Raw genomic sequence first — 14,595 nt, 5'->3', positions numbered from 1 at the left:
TTAAATTGACTTCTTGTCCCCAGTTTTCACTTTTACTGGTTAAATCTTGACACATTTCTACACTTCAGAGTTTCTAAGGATCAAGCATGCCAGTTACTGCCATATCGTGGATGGTGATGATATTTTAAACAAGGACTATTGGATGAGCAGTAGTAAAACATTAGATATCTCCCTCCACTGACACCACTGAGAAAGTATGTCTTTCATTTTCATTGCCAGTAAAATTTGGAAGGTTACAAAAGTTTTGTGGCAGTGCAGGCTGTTTTTCCATGTTGACAGATATTTACTATAAAATAAGCTGCATCAAAAACATGACTATCCATTGTCACAGTGAAGCTTAATAGTGTGTTCTTCAAAGCAAGGCAGACTTTGAAGGTGTTTGTTTGAAGATTCTTCGATCAGAGGAAACACGTTTGTGAACAGTTCAGAAGGCTCAGAGAGACTAATTGCATAGGCTGGCAATCAATTTGGCATGAATGAAAGAAGGGTGACAATCAGTATCTAGCTGGGAAGTGAGAGAAGTTTCAGCAGTGACAGCTCAGTTGCCCAGCAGAGGGAGATAAGTAATACCCAATAAGAAAAGGGCAAGAAGACCAGTGCTTCTTGCCTTTCTTGTATTTGGACACTGAGTCACCTAGAAACAACTTTGTGTAGTTACACAGGCAGAGTAGACAGTCACTGAGACGTAGTTCCATATATGTCTTCAGTTCTGAAAATACAAGTATGGAAGCCATTATGTTAGCACGAATAACTGGCTCTCTTCTCCTTTCTGGGTTCTCACAAAACTAAATTTATCACCAGCCCTAGCAGTTATTTGGTCCATGTGACTAGTTCTGGCCAATAGCCTTAAAACTGAAGTGAAGTTCTGGAATGAAAGTTCTGCAATAAAAATCCCTATAACATTCTCCAGTTTCTCTTTTCCCAGCAATGATGAAAGTTTCATGCTGAGAAGGTTAGAGAAGCCAGAATACTTAAGTTATTCCACTGACAGGGATCTAACCAGGACACTTTTTGCAATAAAAAGGGTGCTATTACTAATTATACCGGTATAATAGACATCAACTGGACTGTCCTGGGAAACCAGGACATAGAACCTCTCTACTCCAGGAGAATAGTTGACTGCTAAGGTGATCAGACCTTGGATCAATAAGAAATTTAGTTATTTTTTAGTCAATGAGCTATTGGGATTGTTTGTTATTAGAGCATAACCTACTGTATCATGACCAATACAGTAAGTTATTCTTCAAACCAGTTGTTGTCTGAAACTTGGAGAGAAGTGCTATATCTCTCTATACTTTTTGGAAAAAGGCAATAAAGGTGGGTGCCTCCATAAAGTATTAGCTTGATTGGCTGATAATCCCAAGGAGCCTGTTCTTTGCCTTTCTAATACCACTGCCGAAGGATCTCTATTTCAAAGGGCCTTGACTTCTAAAAGAACTATCTTTATAAACCACAATGAAAACAAATGCCAATTTATATAGCATTTTACATTTTGTTTCATTGAATCCTCCTAACATCTCTCTGAGGTAAGCAGAGCTGGCATGAAATATCCATTTTGCAAATAAGGAAACTGAGGCTTAGAAAATGTGATTTTTCTGGGGCGCCTGGGTGACTCATTCAGTTGAGCATCCAACTCTTGATTTCAACTCAGTTCATGATCCCAAGGTTGTGGGATTGAGGCCCATGTCAGACCCCATACTGAGCACAGTGCCTGCTTAGGATTCTTTCTCTCTTTCTCTCTCCCTCTTCCTCTCTCTCCCACTTCCTCTCTCTTTCTCTCTCAGAAAGAAAGAAAGAAAGAAAGAAAGAAAGAAAGAAAGAAAGAAAGAAAGAAAGAAAGAAAGAAAGAGAAAGAAAAGAAAGAGAAAGGGAAAGTTATTTGTCCTAAGTTATATTGCTGGTAAGAATATCTACCCCCACACCCATTTTTGCCACTTTAGGGAGTGCCAGGGACTGAGATATACTGACTGTATTGTGGCCACAGGAGTTGAGGTTGGGAGAGGATTTGATAACACCACTTCTCTGGATGTGCTATGGTTTTGCCCTATCTACTTGCTTAAGAGAAACCACTCTGAAATATCGTGGATCAAACGCCACAAGAACTATGTGATTTAAATAGCAGGCCCAGTGAAAATGCCCTATGGACATTCATGAGGATACAGAAGCCAGTTTTATGGATTCATAATGCACTTCTTTGCCAAAATTATACTTGTATTTTTCCAGAAAATTTAATGCTATACTTCGATACCGAATAGGGCCAACTGGATTTTCCTGATCTTCTCCTACATACCAAAAAAAAAAAAAAAAAAAAAAGTCACAGATTAGCACCTTTTACTTACTGTGCCTTGTACATTATTAAAATCCGGTGTCACTGTTGATTTAACCTCCCTAAGCTTTAATGACTTAACACTTGTCAAGGTCCCCCCCCCCAAATAAAAAGCCTTTAAGATATGGAAAATGAGAATCAAATTCAAGATGAGTTTGCCAATGAGAATCAAGTCCAATCATTTCATTCAAGTATTTAATTTGTCTGGGTCATATCCCAAACAGGTCTGAACTGTGAGAGAACAGAGTATCATATGTTTGATGTATTCTTTGGGGTTATAACTATCTGCTGAGGAGCCAATTACAACTATGGAGAAATGCATAACTTGTCTGAAGCATAGTGAACTCATCTTGAGTTACACCATTATATTGCTATATTTAAAGTTTCAAAAGTTTAATAATGAATATTAAGAAAGAAATCTTGATTGTCCAGTTCACATTTTATTATTCCTTGACTAAGACAAAATTAGAAAATTCTCATTTTAAGAAATGGAAAAATGATGTTCCAAGTTGATACATGAGTTTTCTAGAACAGAATAGCCTCTAATTAAAATTCAGTAATTTTTCTTATGATATATTCAAGTATTTTTTATTATTCATATCAACATAGCTAAAAAGAATAAATAGTGAAGGCTAACAATAAATTGAACTGTCTGCTATCTTCAAAGTTCCCCTAACATTTGAATGCTGAACTATAAAGATCTATCCCTCAAGTAATACATTTATATTAAAAGTACTTATCTTGGCAATTCCAAGTGCTTTCTGAGCTGTATCAGACTCAAAGAACATGCCTACTTTGGATTACCCGAGAAAATTTTAAAAAGAACTAAATCTGGGTTTGTTTATGAAACTTCATTATACAAGGATAGCTTTAAAAGTTTACTAACTTCTTGATCTCATGAGACTGGACATGGGTGGTTATATTGACTATTAATTATTTTGTATTAATAAGACATCATCATAATAATTAATAATTATTGCATTAACCAAAACCTCCACTCAATTAAGGGAAGTAACCCATTTTACAGACCTCTCAAGGATTCTTGGTATATAGTACAAACCCTACCTTCAAAGTGTTAACCAGTGTTAACCATAGTGAAAGCTGATGTGCTACACTTCTTTCTGGCATTCACACCCATGGGAGTCTCTCTCTTTTTCTCTCTGGATGAGTATGAACTCTACAGTCACATAAATCCATAAATGCAACTTTGTTTTGCCACCAGTGAGCAAAAACACTTGAGATTTGCCTGTTAACATTCAGGGGATTCCCTTCAACTCCATGTGGAAAATGGGGCTTCTCCCCTGAATGGCATCTCTGCTTCCCTGCCTTTTCCATGTCTGCCTCTCCCCATTCAGCAAGCTCCCAGTGCAGGATCAGCACAAGCCTGCCTAGGAGAAAATTTATGGTGCTTTCTGCTCACATACAGATGGCCCTGAAGAGAATATGATGCAGTAATTCAAATTGGACCAGCACCTTTCGATCTGTTTATGAATGGTGTTGCATCCCCACGAGTGAATTAGAGCACTGTGGTTTCTGGACAACAGTATTATTCTTGCAAAATTTGTGCTGAATTAAAAATATATATCATCTAGGAAAGAAAGAAGAGATTCTGGCCCTCCGACATTTATCCAGAGTGAGCTTCAGTTTCTGTGAAGTTTTCAGTTATTTTCGCTGTAGATTTACTGTTCCTAACTATAGCAGTGGGGATCAGCAGAGACTAGGTTAAGAACATTAAAGTCACAGTGGACCTGGGGATTGTCCATGCTTACATGCTTAGATATGCTAGCTTCTAAGTGAGGAAACTCTCATTTTCTGAGGAAACAAGTTGGTTCAGTTGGGCAGAAACCTATACTAAACCAGCAAAATTTCCACATGAATGGTTTCCTCTTGGAATTGAAAATTAGTAGGCTTTTCTTTCCACTCCTAAACTTGAAGAAAGCTTTGTACTGCAATTAAAATGGGGAGGTAAAATGGCTTGTTGATCAAAGCAATGGAAGTGGAATGAGAAAAAGAAATTGAAAGCAAGTGATATGGGAGGTCATGCAAAATATGTTTTTCATTTAGATAATTCTATCCTCTCTGCCCCAGAAGCAGAACACTGGACTGTCTGTGCAGAGGTTAGTCAGCCAGGAGTCCGATGGTGTTAAAGGATGTCCAGGCTGGGGACTGAATCTAGAACCCTGGCCTCATTAAGGTACAGTTCTAGCCATCTAAGCTAATTAGCTTAGCTTAGTTTAGCCTAATACTGACAGTAGACTGCACATTCAGTGTTACAGAAAGAGCAGGGAGTTATTTCTGAGAGATAGCTAGTTTGTTTTACTAATGACCAGGAGCTGGACATTTTAGCCCCAAATGTCAGCATAAGACTTACCCTCCAGTCTTGCTGGCTCCTCTCATTTGTCTACTTCTCTCTGACCACTCAGATTTACATATTGGTCTGCTTGCAAATCAAAAGGAGCCAAGGGATGGATGAGTGAAGAAACACTTAGATTCATTCATTTATTTAAAAAGAATTTATGGAATACCTATCCCGTAACAGTAGCTGTGCTGAGTTGCTAGAGATAAAGTAAGCAACAAGGCAGAGCCACTGACCTCAAGAAACTCGGAGTTTGTTAATAAGGCAGAAATGAATGGATTATGACCTTGCAACCTCTCACATAAGAGACAGTGAGAGAATATTGAGTAATTTCATTGTTTATTTCATTATTAATGTGTTATGTGATTAATCTGCAAGCACCCATTAAAATATTTCTTGAAATATGACTCAGTTCAGCTTTCAGTTGAAAGAGCCCCATCAGTTATCAGTTTGAGTTGGGGAGAGTGGCTTCTTGTTCTGCATTTATTTTGTTCTATTTCTGTCAAAAACTAACCTGTGCTAAACTGAATATCTGATCAGAGGAGTCACAAAAGAACATTTCAGTCTAATGTTCTGCTCAGTATCTAGCGCTTCATGAGGCAAAAACTCCTACATTTATACCTATGGCATCTGAAATACACTGTTGACAAATGAATTTAGTTTTTTTCTCTGATGTGTGTAGAACTTAACTTTTTAAAAATAGTTCTCTTAATATACATTAAAGCTTAAAGCATGTCAACAAATGCAGTTAAGGTCTATGTATTTTTCATTGACTGCCACTTGACCAGTATTTAGGAGAAGAAAGAACTTAGTCACAGATTAGACACCCCCCCCCCAAAAAAAAAAGAAGAAGAAAAAAGAGCTAAAAGACAATGATTGAGGATGATGCTAAGCCAATCAACAGTTTGTAAAAATAGAAAGAAAAGAAAAGAAAAAAAGAAAATCTCTGCCCACATCTGGCCTGGGAAAAGAAACTGGCTTATTTTTAGCCACATTTGGAAAAACAGATAGTGGAAGTATTTTATGTAAAGGCTGGTAATGCACACCCTCACGCATCAGCTATCAAAATAATAGGATAAAGTAAAATACCATTGGACCTCAAATGACAATGAATGGTGCTTCACAGTCTTTGATTGTCAGGAAAATGAAGAGAGATGTTTGCTAAATGAGAATTAAAAGAAAGAAGATGTCATCAGGGAATAAATAATCGTATCTTCTCATCAGGTTCAAACTATTTTCTCTATGACCAGATTCATAAAGGTTATGAAAAGATGAGACAAGTTAATTTTTTACCAAAGGTTGGGATGGGTCCCTGCAACTCTGTTCCAGGATATGGCTTGGAAATGTAATTGGTTTCAATTAATCATGAAGTAGTGCCAGAAAATGATGTTCACAGTGTTACTGTGGGTCTTGGCTGCTTGAGAATCTAACAACTTCCTGCCTGCCTCTTTCTCTTTTCTTTTCTTTTTTCTCAACATAAAGCCAAGAAAAATGGGGGAAGGTGAATAGATGTTTTTCTTTTTGATCTAGCAACTTCTGTATGGAACTTTTAATTATACAGAAGAGATAATTCAGCAAGATATGCACTGACAGAGGTATATTTCAACTTATTAAAAGAAGACAAGATTTAATTTTAACTGAATCTAACAAACTTGAGACACATTTTAAACCAAATATTTATAAATGAATGAAATACGGATTGAAATAAGAAAGACCTGCAGCCTCTGTACTGAGGTAGAGAAAATAGACTGATATTTAGGATGCTGGGGGCCAGTCCCTGATCTATCATACACAAGCTGCCTGATCTTGAGCAACTCCTCACCATTATCATTACTTTTTTTGTTTATGACAGATTTGACAAACATCATGGAAAATCTGCTACCATTTGAGAGATAATTTGTTTTTTTTTTTCATACAGTGAAATAGAATATTAGAAATTGGCTCTGATCACTTAATATTTCAGAATTGTGCTTTCTTCACCCCTATTTTTTTTTCTTTTTCTTTTCTTTTTTTTTTTTTTTTTTTTGGTAAATAAATTCAGTTTGTCTCTTCTACAAGATTGTGAGCACTCTCAGAGCTTAAGGTCAGAAATGGTGTTTTTGCCTTTTTGGGCTCAGCACCCAATAGATGTTCACCATGGTAACTCTTGATTAGAAGTTAAGACTCTTCTTCATTTAAAATCATTTCCTGTATGTAAATAAGATCTAGTGGAAAGTAGCCACTCTTTGATATTCAGGCAAAATGGCTTCATCCTAACCTACCCAGCTAGCTGTGATCCTGTCAGTTAACCTTTAACCTTTCTGTGTCTCTGCTTTTCATCCACCACATAGATGTAGTGATCTTTTAAAAGTACATTGTAATGATTAGTAGATGAGAGTTCTTCAACAAGTTGAAAGTACTGTTTAATTTTATTGGTGTCATTAATAACGTAAGACTTGTGAAAATACAGGGAGCCAGACTTTGCTCTCCTGTTTGGATGCACAAAGAGATGGCTTAGATAAATATAGTCACAAATCATTCTTTGAGTGCTCATAATCAATGTCCACTGTCTTCTAAAATTTTGAGTGGATCTTGATGGCATGCCCTGTGAAGGCAGAATTTCTCCAATTATAACCTAGACTTGAACTGGCCCAGTTCATCTGAAGTTTCCTCACTCTGCCACTAAGTAGTTTTATGCCATATTAGAAAGTTTGGCATTTGGAACTGTACTCCTTTGTTTACTGTAATGGTCTTGCCACTTCATGAATTCAGTCGCCTCCTGGAGCCCTTAATTTGTCTTGCCAGAAGCTTTTAGTGAGAGAAAAAAGCTGGATGAGCCTGCTTTCCCTCAGGTCTTTTAAACTAGTATCATACTGAGTCACGGAAATACAGTCTTCAGGATGGGACTGATAGAAACAGCCAACTCAGGTTCTGGGCAAGAGAGCACTCACTGTGTTCAGAGCATCCTGCTCAGGTGTCTTCCCCTAAGAGTATGGTCCATGTATCCTCACAGATGGGCCCCAGAGACAAGGCCATCCAAACACAGTTTGAATATACATGATCAATGCCTGGCACAGAGTAACTACTTAATACTTTTTAAAAATGCATTAACAAAGGATTCATATAGCAACTGTCTACTGAGTACCCACTTTATCTGTAGTTGGGGGGAGACACATAAGAAATCTATGACATGGTTTTATACCAAATATTGTAATTAATTTCAGAAGAAAGAACATGCATATAATTTGAGCATTAAAGTGGCGAGTTTTTAAATGATAGAATGAGTGATGTAAAGCATAAGGCTGTAAAAATTCAAGGAAATGTGGAGGGAGGCTGTGAAGATGTTTCTTTGGTAGTGAAATTGAAGTAGATTTTGAAAGATGGATGGAAATGAGAAGATGCAGGGTTTGCCATTTCAAGGAGTAACAACATGAGACAGTGTCTCAAAGTGGAAATGGAAATGTGTTGTTTTTTTTTACTGTTTACTTTTGGGCAATGGGGAATGGGTATTGGAAGTAGGAATGTAAGACAATATAGGATTATAACATACAATATATGTTACATTAGAACCCATAGAAGTACTAATTAATGTGCACTAGGCTGTATGTGTAGATGTTTATTATTTGAAAGAATAAAAAATCTGAAGTAATTTAAGTTCCATCAGTAGAGGAATGGTTAAATAATGTATGGTGCATTCACATCATGAAATACCAGAAAGTACCTGAAAAGAATAGATCTTTGTGTGCTGACACAGACCACCCTGGAAAGATGTAACAGTGTGTTAACAGCGAAGATGCATTCCTGTAATATTCGTCACCAACTTTGAAAATTGATTTAAGAAAATCAAAGTGGTATTTCAGGAAGATTAATGTGGTGACATTGTGTCAAATGAAAGGGAAAGAGGGATAGTGGGAGATGTTTGCATGAGTACAAATGCAGGAAGCCAATGATAGGGACCTGAATGGTAAAGACAAAGAGAACTCAGAGACATTCCTAATTTTAAAGGACTTCATGACAGATTTCCTAAAGGAGGGTATGAAGGAGAGAGAAGAGAAAAGAGATTTCCAGGTATAAGCTTATACTGGAACTATACTGAAGAAATATTTCTAACTGGAATAGCCCCATGTTAATCAAACCATCTCTAAAGAAATTCTTTATTTTGTCTGTTTGTTTCTCAGGATGGAAGAAACAGTGCGAAATCTATTGCAGAGTCAAGGGCCTCCAGAGCAGAAAAAAGAAGAAACTGTTAATATAATGGTCTATCAGGTACACCACGTTTCTCACTCTTGGCTGGGCACCAGTTGGCTTGTTTTTCTTGTATTTCTCTAACTCTGTCCTCCCTGACCCAGAGATAAATAAACAAGTGTGGTCCAGACCCAGGTGCTGGGGACCATACAGTCACCTCTGCTTAAGGAATCACATACATGTTTATTTAACTCCTTTATATCTTGCACTCTGTGAAACAAATTGTAGATTGGGTCATAAGAAGCTGAAAAAAATAAGTTTATAGTGAAACAGAGAAACCTATAAAAGTACCATAGTACTTAGGGTACCAGGGTGGCCCAGTCAATTTAAGCATCTGACTCTTGATTTAGGCTCAGGTCATAATCTCACAGTTTGTGAGGTCAAGCCACGCATCAGTCTGCATGCTGACAGTGCACAGCCTGCTTGGGATTTCACTGTCTCTACCTTTACCCCATCTGTGTTCTCGCTCTCTCTCTCGAAATAATTAAATAAAAAGTACCTTAGTGTATATTCCATGGTCAGGGTGATAACAGAGGTATCTGTAGCATTCTCTGGGAATATGGAGGGGAGTGACTCATCCTGTCTGGGAAGTTAAGTGCCATACCTCCAAGAAGGTATGACACTTGGTATATTTCAGAGGTATGACACTTAGGGACCTGAGAGAGAACAGGAAGAAGGATGTTGCCAACAGCAGGGTAGCCTAGAGAAAGGTATAGTAGTGTGAATTTGCATGGCAGGCTCAAGAAGAATAAGAAGTTCAAAGTAAGTAAATAATGGCCTGATGAGATAAAAATCTTTATGGTGAGACTGGGGGTACTCAGAAGAGTTGGATGAGGTCATGCTTGTATGTTGTGCTCATGGGTGTGGCCTTGCACCTTGGGCACTGTAGAGTCAGAAGAGGTCCAAGTTGGTAAGTGGTAGACAAAGCGGCCAGTCACTGTCTTCTGATCATCCTCATTCCATGGTTCTGTAACACAGCAAAGCAGCCAGCATGGTAAGAAGAGCTTCCGATCTGAGCACGACCCAAGTTGGCCACACAGATGAGACGGCGCTGGCAAGGTGGGAAAGGGAAATACACAGAAAGAGCACAGGCACCTGACATAGAGAAATTGAAGACTTTTACTGGAAATCACTTAAAATCACAAATAGAGACCTGCTATCCATTGTACAACTAAGCATAGGGAGCCCCAACAGCTAAATAAGGCAAGGAAATGGGCAGAAACTTGGGGTAAACACTGGGCAACCCTAGATTTTTTTCTGACTAAAAAGCAAGAGTGTCTGGGGAGGCACGCATGGAAACCTGTCTGGTAAAGATCATGTCACATGATTTTCCCTCAGTGTATGGATTCAGGAGTCTACAACCCAACTTGTTATGAAGAAGATCAGAAGGGACCAGATAATAAACGTCATAGTATTACACGAAGTTAAGAAATCCAGGCATGGTTAGCCTTAAGAAGTGTGTGCACTAAGTAGTTGACTCTTGAAGCATACAAGGCTACTTTATGATAAGGGGGACATCTGTTCTCCAGCTCCAGGGACAACAGTGCAAGCCATTGACTTAAGCTACCAGAGAAGAGATGAAAGTTAGCTCCAAAAAAACAGTAGGAAAAAAATATCACTAACGTCCATTTCTAGGGAAAGGGTTTAGATTCTTCTCGAGGGGTGGTCTTTACACAAGGAATGCCTGCCCAGCTCTTCCTGATGTGTGGTCACCCGAAGTTAGGATAAGGATTTAAGTCCTCTTCGCTCTAAAGTTTTCCCAAGTATTAGTTGTGCTTTGGTAGAAAATGGAGGTACAAGTAAAACAGGACTTGGTTCTGCATTAAGTGGTTCTGTGCAGCCTAAAAGAATCTGAAACATAAGTCATTTGTTCCTCCTCAAGGTAACACCAGGCTTTAGTTAGAGCTAAATAATTCAGTGTTGCTCTTATGCTTTTCCAGATCTCCTCATTATGGGGCACTTAGCATCAGAATTCATTTTGTGAAACTGGAAGCTACTTAGAAAAACAGATACAGTTTTAAAAATGTTATTTAAACGATTTCCTCTCTATAACCCAGTCTGCTGGATTTGAGAAATTAGCTCCTCTCTCTTGGGAGGAGACAGTTACTAAGTCGAATTCATGCAACATGGAAGGGATTTTTTAGTCATTGCTCTAATTGGCCTGTGGCTCATTGTCTGGAAAATGGGAGAGAGACATGGGCTGTATGATCCATAAAAGTCACTTATACATTCAAGAGATATCTATTGAGCTTGTAGTATGTACCAGGCACAACCTTGTTCTCTGAGGGTTCTAGGAACAGAATGAAGAGAAGAGAAAGAAGAGTGTTGCTGGTTGGCACTGAGCCCCAAGAAGGTCCTTGTCATGTCACTGATTGTAGTCTAAATATGGCTGAGGGGCCCAAAGAGGGTGTGCAAGATGTGTATGGCGGTCTCAGTAGAGCACACAGTTAACACCTCCTTGTTTTAGGTAAGAGTTGGAAAATCTATTACTTCATAATCTGGGGTGTTATTAGCACACCTGACTCAGATTTTCCAACTGTGAGAATTCTCTGACAGGAGCTGGAGGCCCAGGGAAAGCTAAAGCCCATGGGAAAGCTGGAGTTTGGTTCATTTTCCATCGTGGAAGTGTTTATTCTGAGGCTTTTATCAGTGAGTTAATATAATAATAGCAGAATAATAGCCTCCTGTGTTCCAGACCCATGGTAATTGCTTTGCATGCATTAAAGGGTGGTCATATTTTGTTCTAGGGGTGTGTTCCTGGAGACCTCTCATAATTTGTTACTTGTATTGTTTCTAACTTGCATAATTCAACATGGGTTCCCGCAAAGGACAAGTGGGTGTTTCTGTTCAGCAGCTAAAGCAGACCCACCATGTGGCAGCCAGTGGTTCACAGTTTACCAGCTTTACCATTGTGCAGTCCTTGACTCATTTTTTTTCAATATGTGAAATTTATTGTCAAATTGGTTTCCATACAACCCCCAGTGCTCATCCCAACAGGTGTCCTCCTCAATACCCATCACCCACCCTCCCCTCCCTCCCACCCCCCATCAACCCTCAGTTTGTTCACAGTTTTTAAGCCTTCACTCATTTTTAATTTGGAGAATTGTCATGGTTTCAAGGTTTGTGCATGAAGTGACATTAGTAACATTTTTATGTGCCTAGTTTCACATGCGCCTAACTCAGAGTCCCATTAAATGTAACTAGACTGGAGCGCATTCATTCCCCCAACAGTTGTGTCACTATTGCTATCTTATAGATAGGACATAGGCTTAGAGAGCTGAACACTTGCCCAAAGATGCACAGCATGAAATAGCCTAGGAGCGCCTTGACTCCTAATCGGTCTGTCTCCATGCCCTTGGCTCTTCACAAGGAGTTCCAGAGAGATTACATATGGGGCCCAAGTTACCCAGCTCATTGTTGGAACCTGAATCTAGGTCTTTCCCTTTTTTATTCAGAGCTCTCTCTTTTTGTTCACTTGCCCATTCATTCAAATGACAGGCACGCATTTACTTTTTATCTAAGTGTTTTTGTTTCCTACTTCAGCTATTATAAACTTAGTGGCTTAAAACCACACAAATTTATTCTCTTATAATTCTGGAGGTCAAAAGTATACTAGTGGTGCTGGAAGGATAACATTCTTTCTTGATGCCTCAAGACAGAATTGATTCCTTAGTTTTTCCAGATTCTAGCAGTCCTTGGTTTATGGTTTTTAACTCCATCTTCAAACTAGGCTACTCCAAACTCTGGTTGCATTGTTGTGTTTCTTTTTTCTGAGTTTGATCCTCCTCCCTTCCTCCCTCTTACAGAGATCCTGTGATTACGTGGGGCACATCCAGGATTATCTCCCCATCTCATGATCCTTCATTTAATCACATCTATAAAGTCCTTCTTGCCACATGAGGTGCCATTGCCACAGATTTTAGGGACTGGGTTGTGACATCTCTGGTGGGGGGGCAAGGGCATTGTCTGTCTGTCACACTAAGTAACATTAACCCAGCAGGCTGGAAGTTCCTAGCCAACAGCAAGCTAAGTGCTGGAGATACAAAGATGCCTGTCTCACAGAGGCCTTTTCCTGGAAAGCTCAATTTATAAGATGTTGGAGAGTAGGGAGGGAGGGAGGGCAAATAATGAAATACATGCAACAGTGTGATAGGGGCCAAAAGAGCAGCCTGCATAGATGGGTTCTGGGAACACACAGGAAGATGCCACCAAACTTGCCACACTGCTCTTCCTGGAGGCGCTTCCTCCTGACTAGGACTTATGTTTAATAATCTGTTTTCCCTTTGTTTGTTTGTTTGTTTGTTTGTTTGTTTATTTCTGTCTCTGTTGTCTCTTGAAATGGAATCAGGAGTCATGAGCTTCTTCCTGAGTCCTACAGCCTGCCTTTCTCAGAACACCTTATTTCCCTAGTGTTTTAATACGACATCTGACTGTTAGGACACATAGGACACACATGTGCTTTATAGTTTACAAAGGCACAGAATGGATCTCATTTTTTCATTCCATCAGTCTCTAAAATAGGTATTATCATGCTCCTTTCTAAGGGTGAGCCTGTTTCACCTTTATGTCTAAGAGGCCTGATTCAACTCTGGCAAATGCTCAGTGGTAAAACTGGAGATAGATCATTGAGTTTCCTAAATGAGATCTATAGAATTAAACTGAGCCCTTGTCTGTGGGACAGTTTGATGGTAGGGTGGGGAATGAGCACACTCTAAAGCCCCCCAGCTCACAGAATCACTGTCAAAATACAAAATAAATAAATACGTGTAAGTAAACTGAGATAAATTAGTAATTCCGGTAGTGTTCACGCCTGTCATCTCTCGGGTAGGAAAGCCACATGTGTAAGAGAAATAGCATCATTGTGTGTACGTAGGGAAAGTGCTAGGCCTGGTACGTAGGACAGTCTCATTTCGCTGGCAGGAAAGGGAAAACTTAAAGATTGTCGGTGGAGGAACCTGAACAAGTAGAAACAGCTGCAATTTCTCCTCTGTTTTGTTTCTTTCTCCAGCTCATTCACTTTAAGCGTCTAGGGTTTTCTTATGTGTCATCTTATGTTTTTTCATCACCTGGGTCACCATGTCATTTAGTGAAGTAAGAAAAGAAATCATGATTAGACATGAAAGGGAGGTGGGATTAAGCATAGATGAAATGGGGCAGTTGCTTGAGAGGAAGGTCATTTCCTCTGCTTCAGCCATCAGAATATTTAACAGAAAAAAAGGCGGGGGGCAGACAGGGGGCACCTGACTGAGTCTGTAGAGCATGCAATTCCTGGTCTCAGCGTTGTGAGTTTAAGCCCCATATTGGGTATAGAGAGTACTTAAAAATAAAATCTTAAAAAAAAAAAAAAAAAAAAAAAAAAAAGACTCTTTAAGACAGGAAACCTGGCTGAGAAAGGATAATCCAACCACTGTTGATGAATTACCCCGGGTACAGGCTTCTGGTGTCTGTAGCAGCCTGGGGTGCCTTCTTGTTGCAGCTGGTAGGCTTCCTGTCCTGCTTCTTCATTGGAACACAGACTGAACCTACAGTAGCTACAAAGAAGACAGTGGCTGGAAAAGCAGGAACTTCGATGAGAGGGGGGAAAAGACCTGCACGTGGGTACAGCTTCCACCACTAAGAAGACTTGGGACCTCAGATGGTCACCTAAACTCCCTGGGGTCCTCATTTTTCTTATTTGTAAGAGAAGAGG

At 39.2% G+C, this 14,595-nt stretch overlaps 1 protein-coding gene across 13 annotated transcripts in view; it reads left to right on the top strand.

The window, feature by feature from the left end:
* Nucleotides 1-14,595, top strand: part of NCKAP5 (NCK associated protein 5) — a 963,823-nt gene that overhangs the window by 640,614 nt on the left and 308,614 nt on the right. For all 13 annotated transcript variants that reach the window (XM_027055919.2, XM_027055920.2, XM_053214923.1 and 10 more), the window contains one exon: nucleotides 8,840-8,927. In XM_027055919.2, coding sequence (XP_026911720.2) covers nucleotides 8,840-8,927 — 88 coding nt within the window. The remainder of the gene's footprint in view (nucleotides 1-8,839; nucleotides 8,928-14,595) is intronic.

The sequence above is a fragment of the Acinonyx jubatus genome, chromosome C1, assembly GCF_027475565.1.
Source record: "Acinonyx jubatus isolate Ajub_Pintada_27869175 chromosome C1, VMU_Ajub_asm_v1.0, whole genome shotgun sequence".
Taxonomy (NCBI): Eukaryota; Metazoa; Chordata; class Mammalia; order Carnivora; family Felidae; genus Acinonyx; species Acinonyx jubatus.
The sequence above is the reverse complement of the archived record's forward strand: the minus strand, read 5'-3'. Positions and strand labels throughout refer to the sequence as shown.